Source organism: Scyliorhinus torazame, chromosome 22, assembly GCF_047496885.1.
Source record: "Scyliorhinus torazame isolate Kashiwa2021f chromosome 22, sScyTor2.1, whole genome shotgun sequence".
Classification (NCBI taxonomy): domain Eukaryota; kingdom Metazoa; phylum Chordata; class Chondrichthyes; order Carcharhiniformes; family Scyliorhinidae; genus Scyliorhinus; species Scyliorhinus torazame.
This window is the reverse complement of record NC_092728.1, coordinates 77,227,035-77,250,231: the sequence shown is the minus strand read 5'-3', so window position 1 is coordinate 77,250,231 and position 23,197 is coordinate 77,227,035. Positions and strand designations below refer to the sequence as shown.

Genomic DNA, 23,197 nt, shown 5'->3' with positions numbered 1-23,197 from the left:
CACACCGACAAACAAATACACATGTAATCCACATAAGAACATCAGATTTCTTTCCCTGAAAAGATAATAATGAACCAGTTGGGTGTTTTCAACAAACCAACAGATTCCTGGTTACTTTTACTGAGCATAGCTTTTTAGTTAAGACTACATTAGTTATTGCACTGTTGTTTTGACGTGTCTTATCTAGATTGTAAATAGTCATGACTCAGATATGTAGCCTTGTATGTTGATCCTATATTGTGAAATTTCAGGACAAACAGAAGGGTGTGCTTATGTAGTAGATTCTGAAGCAATTATATATATGGTTGAGTTCATTGTTGACCACGTGGCACACCCTACCTCTCAAATGCAAGGTTATTGGTTTCAATTCATGGGGAACTTGAAATGTTTTTGTTAGATCACTTAACTCCAAGCAAAGAGTAAAGCAACAGCTGACACCTAAGATATTAAAAGCAGTGGCAAGTCAATTTTTTTTAAAACACAGCTTTCTTTGACATGCACTTAGCCTTTTGAGAACACTTGATAACCTATGCCAGCACTTCTCGGTTTTGGGTCTGTTTTAAAGTTGTGGAATGCAAGCTGATTTTTTTTCCCCCACCCAAGGAAGACTGATCCAGAAAGTGCAGGATTATCTGCGATACCAACATTCAAAAGGTTGAAATACGAAAGTTAAGAAGTTAATGCCAAGTAAAGCTTGAAACAAAACATGAATCAAATGGAGGGGAGATGCCAAATTCTGAAGCTGCATCTTCCAGCCACAAAAATATATAATTCCTAATGACACAAGATTAAATGCATATTGTAATCGTTAAATTTACCCCCCTAACCACACAGACCAAAGATGCTTGAACTTGGTGCAATATTAGTACAGCATTCTTGACACAAGTATTAACTGTAGATTATTAGGGAGTTAACACTATATGAACTCAACCAAGTACACTTGAGACAAATCACAGTACCCCGTACAAGCACCAATATGGTAGCAAAATAGTCAATGTGCAGAAAGCGCATGATATATAAAACATCTTTCACAATTTGATAACTGATCATCCTTAACTCAACCTATCAACTCGTATTGAAAATGTATGAAACTCTTTAAAAATTGATAATTACCTGCTCCTGCAGTCAAAAAGCAGTTTCAATCACTGTATTAGAATGGATTTGACTCATTTTTAAATAAAAACGAGTTGCTGAATAAAAAGATCCGGTTTAGAATGTCCATTGCATTCCTGTACATCCAGTGCAACTGAATAATGACTTTTAAAACATGTTCCAGGTTCTAGAAGGTGAACAATGTTTACTTTCTTTCGTGAGGGGGGAGGGGCAGAGGTAAGAGGGAGGGAGTGAAGTCATAGGATTCTTATACATTTATACCACAAGCACTATAATGCAAGTTGTTGTATATTCATCTGTTTTCAGTGCTTTTAAGGATTTTGATGAAAATAGACCTGTCATTATTAGCCTAGCATTAATGACTATTGAAAATAGTTAATTCAATACACACCTATTGTAACTGGTACTATTCATAGTGCTTTGAAAATATAGCTAATGCTCTATTTTATCCATTAGAAGGTGTAAAGCAGGAAAGCACTCAACTTGCGCTTAATTCCTCTCTTAACCTTTAAAACTGCAAGAGATTTGATAACCAAGGGTCCTAAAGTTCAAGTATATTTTCATTCTACACTTCAAGCAAGGAAATAGTCTGCTTCTTCCACATAGCATATCTTCCACACACTAGAATATTCCCATCAAGACTTTTCCAAGCCACCCACATGACCCTGCACTCTATGAAAAGCTCTGGATTTGAAACTGTACTACTCTTTCAGCAGTGATTGATAAAGTGAGTTTAAAACACCGTTCATTTTTCTCTTTGGATAACTTACCTAAAATTTAATTAAAATCTTCAAGAACTTGTGTTTAGTAGTCTCATCTAAGAATTTATATACTAAAGCAACTTTAATTATAGTATTTTTCCCTCTGTGGTATAAAGTAGAATACATGAGGAACAGTGGCAAACATAACACACTTTGACCATCGATCGTGTGTAACAAGATCTTTCTCTTGTGTATGAGCACACTGCTTCCCAGTGCATATCCTCAAGGTTTTAAAGTTGAAACACTAGTACCTTCTTACCTTGAGTCCTGTTTTCTCATCATCACTACCATTATTGGTAGATGGCATGTCATCACCATGGCGGGAAACCAGGACAAAATCCTCACTGTTTAGAGTAGACACCGAGTCTGAAGAAACACTAACTTTTCCAACTGAAGCCTTGTCATCCATGGCTGCTAAAGCAAAGGCAACTCATGAATGAGGTATAAAACTTAAAAGTACCTGGAAAATAAAATCAAAAACTGATTTAAGGGTATATTATTCATTAAAACTAGTATCCTAAATCGTTCTATGCTATACATGACCAAACAATGGGAGCAAATGACAAAAATATTTATTTGGCATAGCCCATTAGCCAATGATTTAAAATATCAAATGTGGTGTAGATCTTTACACATTGTAATCTTTTAGGTTATCTTGATCAATGGGCAGCAGATGCAATTCAATGTGGATAATTGTTAAATAAATAGCATGGAGCTAGTAATATGTGTTGAAAGGAATTGTGGTACAGGACGCTCAGCAAGAGTTTATGATAAAGAAAAATGTAACATTACAGCTTCTCTAGATTTGCACTGTATGCCTGTTAACATAATTGAGCAATCCATTTTCCATTTTTTTTTAAACTATCGTAATGACGAATGCATAATTGTGGTTAAATGCAGGCAAAAAGATTATCAGTGGAGGGAGAGTGCAAACCTCGGGAAGATACCTTCCTCCCAAAACCTAGGAAAGCAAACCTAGGGGCGGCAGGTGGCACAGTGGTCAACACTGCTGCCTCACAGTGCCAGGGACCAGGGTTCCATTGCGACCTTGGGTGACCGTGTGAAGTTTACACATTCTACCCATGTCTGCAGGTGCTCCGGTTTCATCCCACAGTCCAAACATGTACATCATAGGGAAGGTATTATTCTAGTATGCTTCCCAAACCTTTCCCGGTGTGACCCCATTTTAATGCCTCAGATTCTGTGTGATCCCCAGAGTGATAGTTGTAGGTATGATAGCTTTTGTGTGGGTGGGGCAGAAGGTGGGAAGCTTCAGCTGTTCAGCGGAGTGGGGAAGCTTCAGTTCTTCAACTGAGTGGGGGGAGGGGTATCTTTAGTTGCTGAGAGAGGTGGAGGGGGAAAATAGGAGTTGAGCATTGGGGAGTTGATAAACAGGCAGGATGTCTAAAAAAACAATTACCTTTACACAGGCATTTATGGCAGCAGGAATAAGGCCACGGTCACCACAGAAAAATAAAGTGAAGATTTAAAGGATTTTTGCCGCTATTAGAAATCAGAGTTCCACAGCAGCTGCTGCTGCCTCAGAGCTCTCGACCCCAAAATCACGGAATGTGACCCCCTTAGATCCCATTTGGGAAACCCTACTATTTCTTGAGAGTATAGAGATGAACAATAGCTGCTCCAGATATTAGGAATAGGTTATAGGCAAAGGTTAAGGATATTGGGCTCAATTTCTGTTGAAGCCTGACTGGAAACCAATGTTATTGTGGTTTTCAAGATTATGAGAGAAATTGGAAAAATGATCCATGCAAATAATCCAATTTGTAAGCCGAATGGTAAAAGGGTTCAAACACCAGTTTAAAAAGTAGCAAAGCACAACTATGTGCAATATTTTCACCTAAAAAGTAAAAACATTGAGGTTATCAGAGAAAGCCCTTAAAGTAGGCAGGAAAAGGGCTTCAAGAAAACTGGATGGGAGAGGAGGTGGAGAAAGGAGCTGGTGCATCAAAAGGGGTTTGTCTCAGACCTGTCAGAGTTGCAGATGGGTGGGGGGGGGCAGATGTCTTAACCTTCGCCTTGTTTTTTAAAAATAAATTTAGAGTACCCAATTAATTTTTTCCCATTGAGGGGTAATTTAGCGTGGTCAATCAACCTACCTGCACATCTTTGTGTTGTGGCAGCGAAACCCACGCAAACACGGGGAGAATGTGCAAACTCCACACGGACAGTGACCCAGAGCCGGGATCGAACCTGGGACCTCGGCGCCGTGAGACTGCAGTGCTAACCACTGCGCCACCGTGCTGTCCTTGCCTTTGCCTCGTTGATCGCTTGCAGGCGGGTCCTGTTGAGGTGGAGGTCAGCTACTTCTCCCTATGCCTCAGCATGGCTGGGGGATCTAATGGAGATCCTATACTTGGAGAAGGTGAAATTTGCTCGGAGAGGGGCAGACGAGCGACTGCACAAGAGAAGGGGTTTGTTTATCTTACACTTTGGGGATGGGGGCGAGGGGAGGGGGATTTCTGGTTGTGTCAAGGGATGGGGGGGGGGGGTTGTGTTGAGTTTGTGTTTATTCTTTGTAAAAATGCTAAAATATTGAAAATATGGATTAAAATATTTATTTAAAAAGCGATTTGTCAAGAGTGGCCTTCGAATATCCCCCCTACAAATTCTTTTTTTTTTTAACATCAAGGGTGTCTGACCAGTATCTACACAGTGCACATTCATGGAAAATTTAATTCCTGCAGATTTTGGTGGTGTTTCCGGAGTACGTGTGTCAACACCAAGATTTTACACTCCCAAGTTGTCATGAGTCATCTTAGTCATGGATTGTTTCTAACAGTAAATATGAATTTTGATGGTAACAGCCATCTGCAGTTTGAAAACAATTTCAAATTATTAATTATGAAGATATATACACATGGTCAGAATCTTCCAACTAGTTCAGAAACTTAACCATGACATTGCCCAGTCATTTTCATTTAATGGATTAATCCACATGCAGCTGCTTTGCTTAAACCTTTTAGCGAAGCTGGACATTCTCATCATACTATAATATAAAATATTGTACAGTTTGTTGGAATTTGTCAATTCATTTTCATTTTAAGAAGCTAACAACCACAGTTCTTATACAAAACAGAATACAAAATTGCCTCAAAGGCTCACATCTATATCCTTTCTTAAGTCATCCCACATACAATACCTGGAATATGCACTGAATTCTTAAGTTTTGAAAATTTGTACAGACTCAACAAGTTCATAAACTGTTCAAATACAAGTGTAAAAGTAATTTGGATTTGAATGATCTTCGTGTCCTCAGGACATCCCAAAATACACGTAAATAGGGCAGCCAAACTGGAGATAGTACTGTCTTCCAAATAACAAACGTGATGTGTCACCGGTTAATTCTTGCTGCCAATCATGTCTTTGTGAATTGCCTGAAGACATCAGGGATGAATTTTGGCCAGGGCACAAGGAAAAGTATCCCTTCTTTGAATCATACCACAGGATTGTTTACACTCAGCCTGGTTTAACATTTCATCTGAAAGGTGGCATCTCTAACAATGCCACACTCTGTGCTGCACTGAAATGTCAGCGTATATTCTGTGCACAACAGGACCAGCTCACATAAATTTTCTGACTTGGGTAAGCATGTCATTAGCATTAACTCTTGAAGCGGATTGGAAATCTGTCAGGAATAGTTGCGCACGCACACTCGGCTCATACTTCAGCCACCATGTACGTACAACTGTTCCTGATGCCTTCCTGGTCAGGGAATGGGCGGAAGTTTTGTTCAATTCCCAGGCAATGATCTTGATTTTGAGGCGGTTTAATCAGGAAGTGAAAATGCTCTGAGCCTAAAAGGCACCAAAAGGTTTTGAAAGAAAAACAGCTGTATCTACAGAAGAGTTAAACCCTCCAAGTCATGTAAAAGGATCATTTTTCTACTTCTCACTCGAGGCATAGCAACAGGCACTTACAAATCTAATGATCCAGATTTCACAGTAAGAATAATAGCGAGGCAAGCAGCGCATTTGTTTATTTATGCAGAAGTTGGACGCAACTGTTTGCATCCACACATGCTTAATGCAATGCTAAAATCAGGAAGCTGCAGTCCAATTTGCCATTTTTTGCCAGGCTTCTCTATATTGCAATCTCATCAAGAGACTCAGCATTCGCCAATATGCAATGGTGTGACTATGTGGTACATACTAACTAAATACTCACTAAGCATGCTAGAAAGATAGTTAGCATTTAACCATTCACGTTGATCTTCACTGCCCGTATCCCCATTAAAACCTTTTCCTCTCTTACCTGGTTGTTCCCATGGTATGACCCTCATTTCCATTCCCTTAAATCCAAGGGATGCAAACTTCAACAGATATGGTGGACAGTTGGCTTGGCCTTTCACCACCAGCTGGGGCTCAAAGAATCATCCTGGAATGCAACGGTAAGCGCCACCAAACCCCGCCCACCCCAGTTTACCTCCACTGCATAAAGAGTCTTAAACTCAGAGTCAAGGAGTTTTACAGTACAAAAAGAGGCCCTTAGGTCCATTGCATCGGTGTCAGCCATCAAACACCTATTTTCCCAATTCCATTTTCCAGCACTTGGTCCGATGCCTTGTATGCCATGACGGTGCAAGTGCTCATCTAAATGCGGAGGGTTCCCACCGCTACCACCCTCTGGGTGAAAAGGTTTTTCCTCATGTCACCTCTAAACCTCCTGTCTATCACCTTAAATCTATGCCCCCTGGTTATTGACCCCTCAACTAAGTGGCAAAGTTTCTTCTCATCTACCCTTCTCCTCATCTTCATCTCCAACAAGTGTAAGAAGCTCATTTTGCCTAGAAGGCTGGGACTAAGTTGGCTGCCTCTGGCACTTCAGAGGCAAATGTACCCAAGGTTTCCCCCGCTCAAACCTGAATTTGTACCTTTCTCTCGTTCACCCACTCCATCTCCCCTTATGCCTCATAGCTCATTTTGTTCACGTGACTCACCTCCTGCTCTCTTGCCTCTATTCTCACTTCCTGATCCTATTCTCACTAAACTGCTGAGCACCCACCTTCCCTTGCTGATTTCCATATTAATTATACTGTCAATTGTTCTCGCTCTTCATGCACCACTCCATTCCTTCAAATTTGTTGTCACTACTCGTTCTCCTCAAAAAACAATTTTCATCCTTCTGACCTGACAAACTACCATCTCATCTCCAACCTCCTTTTCCTCTCCTTTTCCTTTAATGGGCTGTCACCTCAAAATCCATGTCCATTTTCCCAGATTACCATATTTAAACCCCACTAATGAAAGTTACAAATAGCATCCTGTGACTAACAAAGATAGAAAGCCTCTTTGCATGACCTACCCACAGCCTCTTATATGTTGACCACACATTAACCTCTAATGCTTTTCGACTAGCAAGCAGAATGTCAGGCATCCAGACATACACCACATGGACTGCAGCAGTTCAAGACAACAAAGCAGCACAACCTTCTCATGGGCAATCAAGGGTGGGCATCTAATTGCTGGCCTAGCCAGTAATACCCTCATCCATTAAATAATAAGTTAAAAATGGACTGGATGAGCAGAAAATATCCTCCAACTCAGCATTGGGAAGAACAAAGCCATTTTCTCTGGTTCCTACCACAAATACTGTTCCCTAGCCACTAACTTTAATTGTCTCTGGCTGAACCAGACTGTTTTGCAACTGTTGGGTTCCCATGAAATGAAATGAAAATACAACACTGTATGCACAAAATGTTATCCTTATTACTATTTTTAAATGGATTTCCTTCTATCCCAAAAGATGGCTGCTACAAATCACCTGAACACAGGTTTGGTCCTCTGACTGAGAACCATGACCTGGAGTTTCATGAACAGAATCATTATTTTCTCAGCTTCTGGAATCTCACACTTCATTGTATCGATCCCTTGTAATCACAATGACCAGGACGCTTACACATTTAACCTTCTTATACCTAGAGAGCTGCTAACAGACTCATACCAAACCTGGGACTGTCCAGATCCATTTCAAAGGGATGTAATTTGCAATAAGCTCACCTTGCTCGTGGAGTAAGTGGATCTGCCTAGACAATGACTTTCCAAACACCAGATCTTCAATGTAGATGGCAACTCATTCGACAACTAATAACTGGACATCATCACTCCTGAAATCAAATCCAATTTCAGACACTGGATAAACATCCCTTTTGAAGTCATTGTGGAGAAAGAAAATCACATGATTCGTGACCATTTTGAAATCTCTATACGCTTTTGAGAACTAGTCAGTCTTTTGTTTTGACAACCAACTGGTAAGCCACCAAGAAGCAGGTCCCTTCAATCAGAACCACAGCCTGTACCTCAAAACCTGCCTATCCATATCTACTTCATCTGGTGGTCAGCACCAACATAAAAGTGAATACTACACTTCCAGTCTTCAGCCAGCTAATCGCCAATGTCTACATGAAACAATTCTGAGGGAGGTGTGGCGAGCGCTTTGTGAGTAAGTAGTGGGATGTTGCAGTCACTCCTTCCCCATGAATGTGAAATAAACTAGCCTTCTGAGTCAATTCTAACTGAGGTTTGCTGTTCATTATTAATAAATTGGATCACAAAAACTGAGGGATCTCAACTCCCCAAGGTCCACACCATCACAGATGTCGGTCTTCAGCCAATGGGATTCATCATGTGATATCAAGAAACGCCTTAAAGCACTGAATACTGCAAAAGCTATGGGCCCGGACAACATAATAATAATCACTTATTGTCACAAATATTCTTCAATGAAGTTACTGTGAAAAGCCCCTAGTCGCCACATTCCGGCGCCTGTTCGGAGAGGCCGGTACGGGAATTGAACCCGTGCTGAATCATTGTTCTGCATTACAAGCCAGCTGTTTAGCCCACTGTGCTAAACCAGCCCCTGCAATCCAGCAATGGCACCGAAGACTCATGCTCCAGATCTAGCTACACCCCTAGCCTAGCTGTTCCAGTTTAACTACAACACTGATATCTATCCAGCAATGTGGAAAATTGCCCAGGCATGTCCCGACCATAACATGGACAAATTAAACCCAGCAGATTACCGCTCCATCAGTCTATCCTCGATCATCGGTGAAGTGATGGAAGGGGTTCGTTGACTGTATTATGAAGCGGCATTTGCTCAGCAATAACCTGCTCACTGACACTCAGTTTAGGCTCCGACAGGGTCACTCATTCCTGACCTTATTACAGCCTTGTTTCAAACATGGACAGAAGAGCTGAACTCCAGAGGTGAGGTGATCATGACTGCTGACCGAGTGTGACAGCAAGGAGCCCTAGCAAAACTGGAGTCAATGGGAATTAGGGGGAAAACTCTTCATTAGTTGGGATTCATACTTAGCACAAAGGAAGGTGATTGTGCTGGTTGGAGGTAAAACATCTCAGTCCCAGGACATCATTGTAGGAGTTCCTCAGGATAATGTCCTCGGCCCAACTATGTTCAGCTGCTTCATCAATGATCTTCCCTCAAATATAAGATCAGAAGTGGTGATGTTTTCTGACGATTGCACAATGTTCAGCACTATTCATAACTCCTCAGAACATGAAAGTCCATGTCCAAATGCAACAAGACCCAAGTGGCAAGTAACAACTGTACCACACAGATGCTAGGCAATGACCATCTCCAACAAGTGAGAATCTAACCATCATCCTTAACATTCAATGGCATTACCATCACTGAATCACCCACTATCAACATTCTGGGGTTACAATTAACCAAAATCTGAACTGGGCTACCCTTACAAAATCTGTGGCTACGAGCAGGTCAGAGGCTAGGAATCCTGCAGTGAGTAATCTACCTCCTGACTCTCCAAAAGCTTGTCCACCATCTCCAAAACACAAGTCAGTAGTGTGACAGAATACTTTCCACTTGCCTGGATGAGTGCGGCTCCAACAACAGCACGGTAGTACAAGTGGATAGCACTGTGGCAGCATGGTAGCACAAGTGGATAGTACTGTGGCTTCACAGCGCTAGGGTCCCAGGTTCGATATCCTGCTCGTATCTGTCTGTGCGGAGTCTGCACGTTCTCCCCCTGTCTGCGTGGGTTTCCTCCTGGGTTTCCTCCCACAGTCCAAAGACGTGCAGGTTAGGTGGATCGGCCATGATAAATTGCCCTTAGTGACCAAAAAGGTTAGGAGTTATTGGGTTATGGGGATAGGGTGAAAGTGAGGCCTTAAGTGGGTCGGTGCAGACTCGATGGGCTGAATGGCCGCCTACTACACTGTATGTTCTATGTAACACTCAAGAAGCTTGACACTGACTTCCGGGTGCGGCGATGACCAGCTAAGTTGCACGTTTCGGCAGCTCCCGGTGGAACGGACTTTTGGGCTCTTAATAGGAGCCCCAACGGCAATTTAAACGGCCAAAAACACTGTGCGGTAAACTAGAAGGGAATCCCCCCGGACACGCATGGATAAAGGAGAGGATAGCAGCCGGATTGCGGAGGATCCTCTGGAGCAGCGGCAAGGAAGGCAAGCTCAAAGCAAGATGGCGTCGGAAGGTGGCCGTTTGTTATGGGGCCTAGACCAACAAGAGTTCCTGCGGCGCTGTGTGGAAGAGCTGAAAAAGGAATTGAAGAAGGTGTTGTTGGCCCCGATATTACAGGCGATTGAAGGGCTAAAGGAGGAGCAGAAGACCCAAGAGCAGGAGCTTCGGGTCGTAAAGGCAAAGGCTGCTGAAAACGAAGATGAAATACAGGGCCTGGTGGTGAAGACAGAGACGCACGAGGCGCATCACAAAAGGTGTGTGGAAAGGCTGGAAGTACTGGAGAATAATTCGAGGAGGAAGAAGTTAAGGATTCTGGGTCTTCCCGAAGGCGTAGAAGGGGCGGACGTCGGGACATATGTGAGCACGATGCTTCACTCGCTAATGGGATCGGAGGCCCCGACGGGCCCTTTGGAGGTGGAGGGAGCTTATCGAGTTATGGCGCGAAGACCAGGGGCAGGAGAAATACCTCGAGCCATAGTGGTGAGGTTTCACCGCTATAATGACAGAGAGATGGTCCTAAGATGGGCAAAGAAAACTCGGAGCTGCAGGTGGGAGAACGTGGTGATCCGCGTATACCAGGATTGGAGTGCGGAGGTGGCGAGAAGGAGGGCAAGTTTTAATCGGGCTAAGGCGGTGCTTCACAAAAAGAAGATCCAGTTTGGAATGTTACAACCGGCGAGATTGTGGGTCACACACCAAGGGAAGCACCACTACTTTGAGACGGCAGAAGAGGCGTGGACATTCATTGTGGACGAGAAGCTGGAATAGTCTGGCGAGAGAAAGAACTTTTGGGACAAAGTGGTGGGGTGATTATGTGGGGCGGGGAAAAAAAAGGGGGGGATGATTTTTCAGTTTGTTAATCATGCGATCCTGTAACTTTTCTCTCTTCCCCATGTTGGGGGGGGGGGGGGAAGAGTATGAGGAACTGTGGGCGCCGGTCATTAGGGGCGGGGCCGAGTGGGAAACGCGGGCTTTGTTCCCGCGCTATGGTAATTATGGTGGGAACAGGGACGCAGGAAGGAGGGGGCCTCGCACAGTGGGGGCCGAGGACAAGGGGGGAAGCCGAGGTCAGCCAGAGTTCGCTGACTTCGGGGAGCAACATGGGGGGTGCAACTACGCTAGGAATGGATCTAGCGGAGGGGGGGGGGGGGGGGGGGTTAACTGGGTTGCTGCTGCTAAGGAGAAGGGGGAGCTGTTATGGGATGGGTGGTCGAGGCAGGAGGGCGCCGTCGGGGGGATACACGGGTACGTGGGAACCGGGTGAGGAGCTGGGTTAAAAAAGGGGATGGCTAGTCGAAAAGGGGGGGTGGGGGGGTAAAGAGCCCCCCAACCCGGCTGATCACGTGGAACGTGAGAGGGCTGAACGGGCCGATTAAAAGGGCACGGGTACTCGCACTCCTAAAGAAATTAAAGGCAGATGTGGTTATGTTGCAGGAGACGCATCTGAAACTGAGACCAGGTCAGACTACGTAAAGGATGGGTGGGGCAGGTGTTTCATTCGGGTTTGGATGCGAAGAACAGGGGGGTGGCTATCTTGGTGGGGAAACGGGTACTGCTTGAGGCAAAGACCATAGTGGCGGATAGTGGGGGTAGATATGTGATGGTGAGTGGCAGATTGCAAGGGGAGGCGGTGGTTCTGGTGAGCGTATATGCCCCGAACTGGGATGATGCAAATTTTATGAGGCGTATGTTGGGACGTATCCCGGACCTGGAGGCGGGAAAGTTGGTAATGGGGGGAGATTTCAATACGGTGCTTGATCCAGGGCTGGACCGATCGAGGTCCAGGACCGGGAGGAGGCTGGCAGTGGCCAGGGTGCTCAAGGACTTCATGGAGCAGATGGGAGGGGTAGACCCCTGGAGATTTAGTGGGCCTAGGAGTAAGGAGTTCTCATTTTTCTCCCATGTCCACAAAGTATATTCACGGATAGACTTTTTTGTCTTGGGAAGGGCACTGATTCCGAAGGTGACAGGGACGGAATATATGGCCATAGCTATTTCGGACCACGCTCCACATTGGGTAGACTTGGAGGTAGGAGAGGAAAAAGAACAGCACCCACTCTGGAGAATGGATATGGGCTTATTGGCGGATGAGGGGGTATGTTTAAGGGTGAGGGGGTGCATCGAAAGGTACTTGGAGCTTAATGACAATGGAGAGGTTCAGTTGGGAGTGGTCTGGGAGGCGTTGAAGGCGGTGGTTAGAGGGGAACTGATATCCATAAGGGCACATAAAGGGAAACAAGAGGGTAAAGAAAGGGAGCGATTGCTGAAAGAACCTTTGAGGGTGGACAGGCAATATGCGGAGGCACCGGAGGAGGGACTGTACAGGGAAAGACAAAGGCTACATGTGGAGTTTGACCTGCTGACCACGGGTAAGGTGGAGGCACAGTGGAGGAGGGCACAGGGTGTACAGTATGAGTATGGAGAGAAGGCGAGTCGGCTACTGGCCCACCAATTGAGGAAGAGGGTAGCAGCGAGGGAGATAGGTGGGGTGAGAGATGAGGAGGGAGAGATGGAACGGGGAGCGGAGAGAGTGAACGGGGTGTTCAAGGCATTTTATGAGAGGTTATATAAGGCTCAGCCTCCGGAAGGGAAGGAGGGAATGATGTATTTCTTGGATCAGCTGGAATTCCCTAAGGTGGAGGAGCAGGAGAGGGCGGGACTGGGAGCACAGATTGAGATGGAGGAGGTGGTAAAAGGGATCGGGAGCATGCAGGCGGGGAAGGCCCCGGGACCGGACGGATTCCCGGTGGAATTTTATAGGAAGTATATGGACTTACTGGCCCCGCTTCTGACGAGAACCTTTAATGAGGCTAGGGAAAGGGAGCAGCTGCCCCCGACTATGTCGGAGGCAACGATATCGCTCCTTTTGAAGAAGGAAAAAGACCCGCTGCAGTGTGGGTCCTTCAGGCCCATTTCCCTTTTAAATGTAGATGCTAAGCTCTTGGCCAAGGTGATGGCGACGAGGATAGAGGACTGTGTCCCCGGGGTGGTCCACGAGGATCAAACTGGGTTCGTTAAGGGGAGACAGCTGAACACGAACATACGGAGGTTGCTAGGGGTAATGATGATGCCCCCACCAGAGGGGGAGGCGGAGAGATAGTGGTGGCGATGGACGCCGAGAAAGCATTCAACAGAGTGGAGTGGGATTATCAGTGGGAGGTGCTGAGGAGGTTTGGTTTTGGAGAAGGGTATATCGGATGGGTACAGCTGCTGTATAGGGCCCCGGTGGCGAGCGTGGTCACGAAAAGACAGAGGTCTGATTACTTCCGTCTTCACAGAGGGACGAGGCAGGGGCGTCCCCTGTCTCCGTTACTGTTTGCATTGGCGATTCAGCCCCTGGCCATAGCACTAAGGGGCTCCAGGAAGTGGAGGGGAGTGCTCAGGGGAGGAGAAGAACACCGGGTATCCTGGTATGCAGATGATTTATTGCTGTATGTTGCGGACCCAGTGGAGGGGATGCCTGAGATAATGCAGACACTCAGGGAGTTTGGGGAATTTTCGGGGTACAAATTGAATATGGGTAAGAGTGAGCTGTTTGTGGTGCATCCGGGGGAGCAGAGCAGTGGAATAGATGACTTACCGCTGAGGAAGGTGACAAGAGATTTCCGGTACTTAGGAATTCAGATAGCCAGGAGTTGGGGAACCTTACACCGGCTTAATCTAACAAGATTGGTGGAACAGATGGAGGAGGATTTAAGAGATGGGACATGGTGCCCCTGTCACTGGTGGGTAGGGTGCAGGCGGTTAAAATGGTAGTCCTCCCGAGATTCCTCTTTGTGTTTCAGTGCCTTCCGGTGATGGTCACAAAGGCTTTTTTCAAGAGAATTGAGAAAAGTGTCATGAGTTTTGTGTGGGCCGGGAAGACCCCGAGGGTGAGGAGGGGGTTCTTGCAGCGTAGCAGGGATGGGGGGGCTGGCACTACTGAGCCTAAGTGAATACTACTGGGCCGCCAATATCTCAATGGTGTGTAAGTGGATGGGAGAAGGGGAGGGAGCGACGTGGAAGAGATTGGAGATGGCGTCCTGCAAGAGAACCAGCCTACAAGCAATGGTGACGGCGCCGTTGCCGTTCTCCCCGAAGAAAGACACCACAAGTCCAGTGGTGGTGGCAACGTTAAAAATTTGGGGGCAGTGGAGACGACATGGGGGAAGGACAGGAGCTTCGGTGCGGTCCCCGATAAGAAATAACCATAGGTTTGTCCCGGGGAGAATGGATGGGGGATTTGGAGCATGGCAAAGAGCTGGGGTTGTGCAACTGAGAGATCTGTTCGTAGACGGGACGTTTGCGAGTCTGGGAGCGCTGACGGAAAAATATGGGTTGCCCCAAGGGAATGCATTTCGGTACATGCAACTGAGGGCTTTCGCGAGGCAACAGGTGAGGGAATTCCCGCAGCTCCCGACGCAGGAGATTCAGGATAGAGTGATCTCAGGGACATGGGTGGGGGATGGTAGGGTGTCGGATATATACAGGGAAATGAGGGACGAGGGGGAGATCATGGTGGGTGAGCTGAAGGCGAAATGGGAAGAAGAGCTGGGGGAAGAGATTGAGGAGGGGCTGTGGGCTGATGCCCTACGTAGGGTAAACTCGTCGTCTTCGTGCGCCAGGCTAAGCCTGATACAATTCAAGGTTTTACACAGGGCGCATATGACCCAAGCACGGCTCAGTAAATTTTCCGGGGTAGAGGATAGGTGTGGGAGATGCTCGAGAAGCCCAGCAAACCACACCCACATGTTTTGGTCATGTCCGGCACTACAGGGGTTCTGGGTGGGTGTGGCAAAGGTGCTTTCGAAGGTGGTGGGGGTCCGGGTCGAGCCAAGCTGGGGGTTGGCTATATTCGGGGTTGCAGAAGAGCCGGGAGTGCAGGAGGCGAAAGAGGCTGATGTCTTGGCCTTTGCGTCCCTAGTAGCCCGGCGAAGGATATTGCTGATGTGGAAGGAAGCCAAACCCCCGGGCGTGGAGACCTGAATAAATGACATGGTTTATAAAACTAGAACGGATAAAGTTTGCACTAAGGGGTTCGGCTCAAGGGTTCACCAGGCGGTGGCAACCGTTCATTGACTACCTCGCAGAACGATAAAGGAAATGGGAAGGTAACAGCAGCAACCCGGGGGGCGGGTCCTCAGGGGTGTTTTTGTATAAATATTTGTATTAGGCTATGTATATTGGATTGTTTGATTTTATTTTGGAGAGTTATTATTTTTGATAGGGCAGTTACCATTTAGTTTATATATTATTTATTTGTTTGCTAAAAACGGCCACTGTTATTTATACTGTTTTACTGTTGAAAAAAGGAAAACCTTCAAGAGGTGGGACATGCAGCCTCTATCGCTGGCGGGCAGGGTGCAAGCAATTAAGATGATGGTCCTCCCGAGGTTCTTATTTGTATTTCAATGTCTCCCTATACTAATCACTAAGACCTTTTTTAATAAAATAGACAGGAGCATCACGAGCTTCGTGTGGGCAGGGAAAGTTCCGAGAGTAAGGAGGGGGTTCCTTCAGCGTAGTAGGGACAGAGGAGGATTGGCACTACCGAACTTGGGCGATTACTATTGGGCCGCCAATGTGGCAATGATACGTAAATGGATGATGGAGGGTGAGGGAGCGGCGTGGGAAAGACTGGAGAGAAAGTCCTGTAAAGGGACGAGTTTAGAGGCGCTGGTGACGGCGCCGCTACCGATCTCACCTAAAAAGTTTACCACGAACCCGGTGGTGGCGGCAACATTGAATATCTGGGGACAGTGGAGGCGACAGAGAGGGGTGCGGGGAGCCCTGGTGGGGTCCCCAATCAGGAACAACCATAGGTTCGCCCCAGGAAGAATGGATGGAGGATTTCAGAGCTGGTTCCAGTTGGGAATTAGGAGGGTGGGAGATTTATTTATAGATGGGACTTTTGCGAGCTTGGGAGCATTGGAGGAAAAGTATAAGTTGCCCCGGGGAAATTTCTTGAGATATATGCAGGTGAGGGCATTTACTAGACAACAGGTGAGGGAATTTCCATTGCTCCCGACACAGGGGATACAGGACAGGGTGCTTTCAGGGGTGTGGGTCGGAGAGGGCAAGGTGTCAGAGATTTACCGAGAGATGAGGGAAGAGGGTGAGGAGTCGGTGGGCGAACTAAAAGGAAAGTGGGAAGAAGAACTAGGGGAGGAGATAGAGGAGGGTATGTGGGCTGATGCCCTAAGCAGGGTAAATTCCTCTTCCTCATGCGCCAGGCTTAGCCTGATTCAATTTAAGGTGCTACATAGAGCACACATAACGGGAGCAAGATTGAGCAGGTTCTTTGGAGTGGAGGACAAATGTGGGAGGTGTGGCGGGAGCCCGGCAAACCACGCACATATGTTTTGGGCATGCCCGGCACTGGAAGGGTATTGGAAGGGAGTGACTGGCGTGATTTCGCGGGTGGTGAGGGCCCGGGTCAAACCAGGCTGGGGGTTAGCTCTATTTGGAGTTGCGGAAGAGTCGGGAGTGCAGGAGGCGAAAGAGGCCGACGTTGTGGCCTTTGCGTCCCTAGTAGCCCGGCGCAGGATCCTACTCATGTGGAAGGAGGCGAAACCCCCCGGACTGGAGGCCTGGGTAAATGATATGGCGGGGTTCATTAAACTGGAGCAGATAAAGTTTGCCCTGAGAGGATCGGCTCAAGGGTTCACCAGGCGGTGGCAGCCATTTCTCGACTACCTAGGGGAACGTTAGAGGGAAGACAGATGACCAGCAGCAGCAACCCAGGGGGAGGGGGGGGGGGGGGGGAGGGGGGTTTAGTTTAGGTCAAAGATAAAGGGGTTTTGTTACTTGTGTATTGTTTAAAATTTCTGTATTGTTATTGTTGCGTTTGCTTTGTAAGAGGGGAAAAATTGTTGTTTGGGAAAAAATTTTCAATAAAACATTTATAAAAAAAAAAAAAAAAAAAAGAAAAAAGGAAAACCTTTGTATTGTTTTGTTTGGCCAAAAAAATTTGAATAAAATATATTTTTTAAAAAAGAAGCTTGACACTAACCAGGACGAAGCAGCCTGCTTGATTGGCACCCCTTCCACAAACATTCACATCTCCACCACCAATGAAAAGTGGCAACAGTGTGGGCCATCTGCAGAAACCCATGAAGGCTCCTTCGACAGCACGTTCCAAATCCACCACCACTACCATCTAGAAGGACAAGGGTAGCAGATACATGGGAACATCACCATCACCTGCAAGTTCCCCTCCAACTTACTCACCATCCTGCCTTGAAATAATAATAATAATCTTCATTAGTGTTAAACGTAGGCTTACATTAACACTGCAATAAAGTTACTGTGAAAATCCTCTAGTCGCCACATGGAGTGGGTACACGGAGGAAGAATTCAGAATGCCCAATTCACCTAACAAGCACGTCTTTCAGGACTTGTGGGAGGAAACCGGAGCACCCGGAGGAAACCTGCGCAGACACGGGGAGAATGTGCAGGTTCCGCACAGACAGTGACCCAAACCTGGGCCCCTGATGCTGTGAAGCAACAGTGCTAATCACTGTGCTAATGCTGGTCGAGCCAGCGTTGTTCACACAGAATCCCTACAGTGTAGAAGGCCAATTGGCCCATTAAGTCTGCACCGACCTTCTGAAAGAACGCCCTAACTAGGCCCACTGTCCCACCCTATCCCCCTAATCCTGTAACCTCATCAAACCGTTGGACACTAAGAGGCAATTTGGCATGGCCGATCCACCTAACCTGCACATCTTTGGACTGTGGCTCCCCCCCAACACACCAAGCCAAATCTCTCCCCAGGCTCTCCTGAATGAACCTCATCAAGTGCATCTAACTGCCCTCATGCCCTCAAGAGCTCATCCTCTCCATCAGACCCACCTCTGCTTCCATGACCCAATTCCCACTACATCACTGATCACCCAACTTCCCTTCTTTATCCCATGTTAAATAATATTTTAATTGGTTCACTCTCTTTCAGAGCCAACATCATTTTCCCTTCCTCAAAAAAAATCCACCTTGATTCTTTCAATTTCCTTGGTCTCTCTAAAATTCTTTAAATGCTTTGTGATCCCAAATCAGTTTGCTTTTTTTCTCCCATCTCCGTGTTGAATCTCTGCAATCAGGCTTCTGACTCAGTTGCAGCAACAGTAGCTGTAACCCATTCATATATGACATATTCCATGATCTCGTACACCCCACAACATCTCCCCAAAACTTGAGAGTTTCCTCAGGAGCTACTTTCTGGTTTCCAACAGTTCCTTTTTCATTCTCACTCATTGCATTTTTGAGTGATGCAGTCCCGTAGTACCATTTTTTAAAAACTCACATAGGGAAGGTAAAATGTTTCTTCTTTAAGATATTACAAATGTCAAAGACTCGTGTGTCTGTATATATTACAACACCTTTCAACTTGGAAACTACAAACGTTTTTGTTCATTTTAAATAAATCTTGTATCTATCATTTCCAAAATGGAAATTCTACCAGTTGGCACAAAGTAACTAATGTGGAAAGAGTCTCTCAAATGCAGTCCCTCAACAGTGTGAAAGGAGGTGGTATCAGGGAAGGTGTTGCATCTCCTGCATTTGCATGGGAAGATGCCTTGGGAAGTTTATACGTTCTATATTTCTAAAAACAAACGTATCGCAGAACGGATCTATTTTGTGTGCAGTCTTACTGCATGACTGGCTTTTGACGTTGAATTAGCACAGCCTATATAGGTACCTTTATGTTGCTGCCGACTGCCTGTGATTCTTTTCTCTTTGGAAAGTTATTTTGGAAATGTTGCGTTTGACATGGTTTGCAGCAAATTCCCAGTTATTTTAGCCCACCATAAAATATTGTCACTTTCTAATATTTGGTGTCAAATTAAGTCCTTTCAGGATAAAAACGGGATTTGATGCTATCCAAGTAAATTGAACACATCCCATTTTGCTGAAATTAAGTTAATTAGATGCAGAAATCCTTGGCTTCAGGTTTTACTTGTTTTATTGAAAACTGTTCATTTCATAAAACGTTTATATATTTGGTAAATGAGCGCAGACTGTTTATTGGATCAGACAGTGGAGCAGAAAAAGCTCTCGCGATTCTGCACTTCAGTGCATGTGGATTTCCATCCAAAACTAATCAAACCTCACTACACAAGCTGAGGTCAGCTCAGACCAGGGGTTCCCTATGTTGCCTTCAAGCATTAACTAGTTGAGAATGTAAACCTGGACAAATGTATTTCAATTTCTAATTTTGCATATCTATTAGTGAGTTCGTTCTCAATGCCTTATTCATCAAATTTCTGTGCTGTACACCCCAGCATTCTTTCGACTCACCTCACTCTAAGCTTTTCCGATGGTTAGATTGCTCCTTACAAGGTTATGAAACGCTGATTTTTAAAAAAGGCACATTGGTTCTGTCCTAGGGAGAGACAAAATAGATAGCAAAACTGGTTCTCCAATCATATCTCTGGAGGAACAGCAAGTTTGGAAAAGGCAGAACATGTGACTGGAGCAGGCACTCCTCAGATTCTGTCTCTCCCACAGGACAATATTTCTTTCAACGGTCACTCTGAATGAATTTTCATGGGCATTTTGGGGAAAAATTAATCCATGTATTTTGAACTCTGTACAACCATAGTGCATTATCCCTCCTTGGCCTGATTCCAGTCTTGTTCCCCTCTTCACTATCAATTCAGCCACATCATCATCAAGAATGCCTTCTCTTCATACCCGCACCATTGCTATCAGAGTCCCCAACTATCTATTTTTGGACCCCTACATCCTAAATCTTGAGTGACAAAGACACAGGGGTTAGATTGTACACGTGTAATGATGATATCCTTCTCCACCTTTCAAGCAACTCAACACATTCATTGCCTTTGTTGTCAGACTGCCGATAGGGATTGTAAAGTCTAAAGAAAAAATTGAATATCCAGCAATGAACCGAAAGAAATCATCCCACAGATGGGTTTTTAAAAATATTTTTTGTATGCAAAAAAAAGCAAGCTCGTACTGTTCTATGTTCTAACATAACGCCACAGTTTATAATGATACATAATACAAATCCGGTTTTACTTTTAATTCCCCTGCGCAATCTTACCAAATCTTGAAGTTTGGGTTGTGGGGGCAAAACCCAAGCAAACGAGGGGAGAATATGCAAACTCTACACGGACAGTGACCGAGAGCCGGAATCGAACTAGGGACCTCGGCACTGACATTTTTCTGACCAGCCCAAAGGTATGCCTCTGGATTTCTCCTGTGTTCCAGCTCCTTTCTTTCTATTCACTCATGGGACACAGGTGTCTTTGACTTGGCCAGCATGTATTGCCCATCCTTAATTGCCCTTCAACTAAGTTGTCTTGCTAGGCCATTTCAGAGGGCATTTAAGAGTCGATCATATTGTTGTGGATCTGGAGTTACATGTAGGCCAGACCAGGTAAGGACGCAGATTGCCTTCCCTAAAGGACATTAGTGAACCAGATGGTTTTTAACAACAATCAACAATAGTTTTGTGGTCATCGTTAGACCCTTAATTCCAGATTTATGTTGAATTCAAATTTCACCATCTGCCGTGGTGGGATTCAAACCCGGATCCCTAGAGCTTTAGCCATTACTAGTCCAGTGAAAATACCACAACTTCACGACAGCCCTGTGGGGCATAAGATTTTTTTGGGATCTTTCCATTAAGTTTTGGCTAAGGGACCCGCCAACTTTCTCTTAAGGCCTCATGACTGTGGAGTATACCTTGGTCCTGGTTTTGGACATGCATAAAATTGCTTTTCCCAATCTGTTTCCAAACTGACCGTTCAAGATGATCAATTTCTGCCACAAGGCTTTACTCAGAAAATGCTGGAAAAACTCAGCAGGTCGGCAGCATCGGTGGAGAGAGAAACAAAGTTGACGTCTCAAGTCTGTCTAACTCTTGATGAGAGCTGAGGAGTTAACTGTTCCTCTCTCCGTAGATGCTACGAGACCTGCTGAGTTTTTCCAGCATTTTGTTTTTATTTCAGATTTCTCGTATCTGCAGTTTTTTGCTTTTATTCTAATGTAAATGTTTTATCTAGCTCCAAACTAAGCAAATCTTTCAGCATCTTTTCACATCACATAACCGCAGCACGGTAGCATTGTGGATAGCACAATTGCTTCACAGCTCCAGGGTCCCAGGTTCGATTTCGGCTCGGGTCACTGTCTGTGTGGAGTCTGCACATCCTCCCCGTGTGTGCGTGGGTTTCTTCCGGGTGCTCCGGTTTCCTCCCACAGTCCAAAGATGTGCAGGTTAGGTGGATTGGCCATGATAAATTGCCCTTAGTGTCCAAAATTGCCCTTAGTGTTGGGTGAGGTTACTGGGCTATGGGGATAGGGTGGAGGTGTTGACCTTGGGTAGGGTGCTCTTTCCAAGGGCCGGTGCAGACTCGACGGGCCGAATGGCCTCCTTCTGCACTCTAAATTCTATGATAACTGCAGCTTGCACAAGACCAAAATTGCAACTTCCTTCTGTGAGAAACATCCTGATAAATTAAAAAGGACCTAGCCCATCACCCATGGCAACACAACATGCTTTGGGATGATCCAAACAGAAATGCAAATTTATCAGTTTTAAGATTCAAAATAACCACTTAAATTCTGAGGCTCATACCAGTAATTTAAATATTTTGAGATAATAATAGTGCTATCAAAATTTCCAGAGATGGGTCAACCATTGTTTATGTTTTTTCATGTCCACCTAGGACTTGCATTTAAGCAGAGGTTACCTTTTAACTGTAATTAACCCAAGCTTATTTGATTTGCATTCACTTTAAGATTAGCTACTTGGCTCTTACATCAGATTTTTCCATTTATCTTACATTTAGCATTAGCATTTTGATCTCCAACGTAAAAAAACAATTCCTAACTAAAGGTTATACCACTAAAACACATGAATGATGGAATCAGGTACAGTAATTGCAACATTGCCTACAACCCCTGCCACAAATCTCAGTAGACTCATCATAGATTTCATCCCTTTCCAGTCATTGGTTCAGGCTGAACCACAATGTTCAAAATCACAGTCCCATATGACCCCAAGCTGAGCTGCAGCCTCAGATACTCTTTTGTCACAAACATCCCTCCTTTGTAACTTTTCCCACCTCTGCCCCAGCAGTTCATTTGCCATAAAAACCCTCAACCATGCTGTTATCTCAACTTCAGATTAACCAATGCTCTGCTGCATCCTAGCATGTACCAGGTTACACTTCCAGAACACTGACCGATATAGTCAAAGCCTCGCTTAAACACTTTAACTCCAATTTCACGATTTCCCCTCCCCATTTCTGCAATCTCCTCTAATCTCTTGCAATCTCCGTGGGCGGCAAGGTAGCACAGTGATTCGTACTGTTGCCAGGGTCCCAGGTTCGATTCCCAGATTGGGTCACTGTCTCTGGTAGTCTTAACCTTCTCGTTGTGTCTGCGCGGATTCCTCCGGGTGCTCCGGTTTCATCCCACAAGTCTCAAAAAACGTGCTGTAGGTAATTTGGACATTCTGAATTCTCTCTCCTTGTACCCGAACAGGCCCCAGAATATGGCAACTAGGGGCTTTTCACAGTAACTTAATTGCAGTGTTAATGTGACAATAAAGATTATTAACCGCACAGCACACTAAACTCTGGTCTTGTCTGCATCTCCATTCTCTCTTCCCCCTCCCCACCAAACAACTGTGCAGTCATCGAGCATTCTGTGGCAGTTTCTTCTACCTCTCCATTTCAATTAAGACATGTAACCCATATCTTTGACCCAAGCTTTTAGATAGCACTTCTGATATTTCCTTCTTTGACACGGTTCCATCTTTTTCTTCATTCTCGAAGGCTGTGGGACATTTTTCTAGGTTAAAAAGGTGCTATGCAGATATTTGTTATTTCCATTAG

The 23,197-nt window shown here is 45.3% G+C and overlaps 1 protein-coding gene across 5 annotated transcripts in view; it reads right to left on the bottom strand.

The window, feature by feature from the left end:
- The window catches only part of rabgap1 (RAB GTPase activating protein 1), a 286,948-nt gene that overhangs the window by 217,970 nt on the left and 45,781 nt on the right, over positions 1 to 23,197 (bottom strand). For 2 of the 5 annotated variants that reach the window (XM_072488395.1, XM_072488396.1), the window contains exon 2: positions 2,134 to 2,334. The exons of 2 other annotated variants lie outside the window; for them this stretch is intronic. In XM_072488395.1, the coding sequence (XP_072344496.1) occupies positions 2,134 to 2,283 (150 nt within the window). In that variant the 5' untranslated portion in view covers positions 2,284 to 2,334. Of the gene's footprint in view, positions 1 to 1,113; positions 1,134 to 2,133; positions 2,335 to 23,197 lie in introns of those variants that run through there. One more of the 5 variants, XM_072488400.1, reaches the window with a different exon arrangement.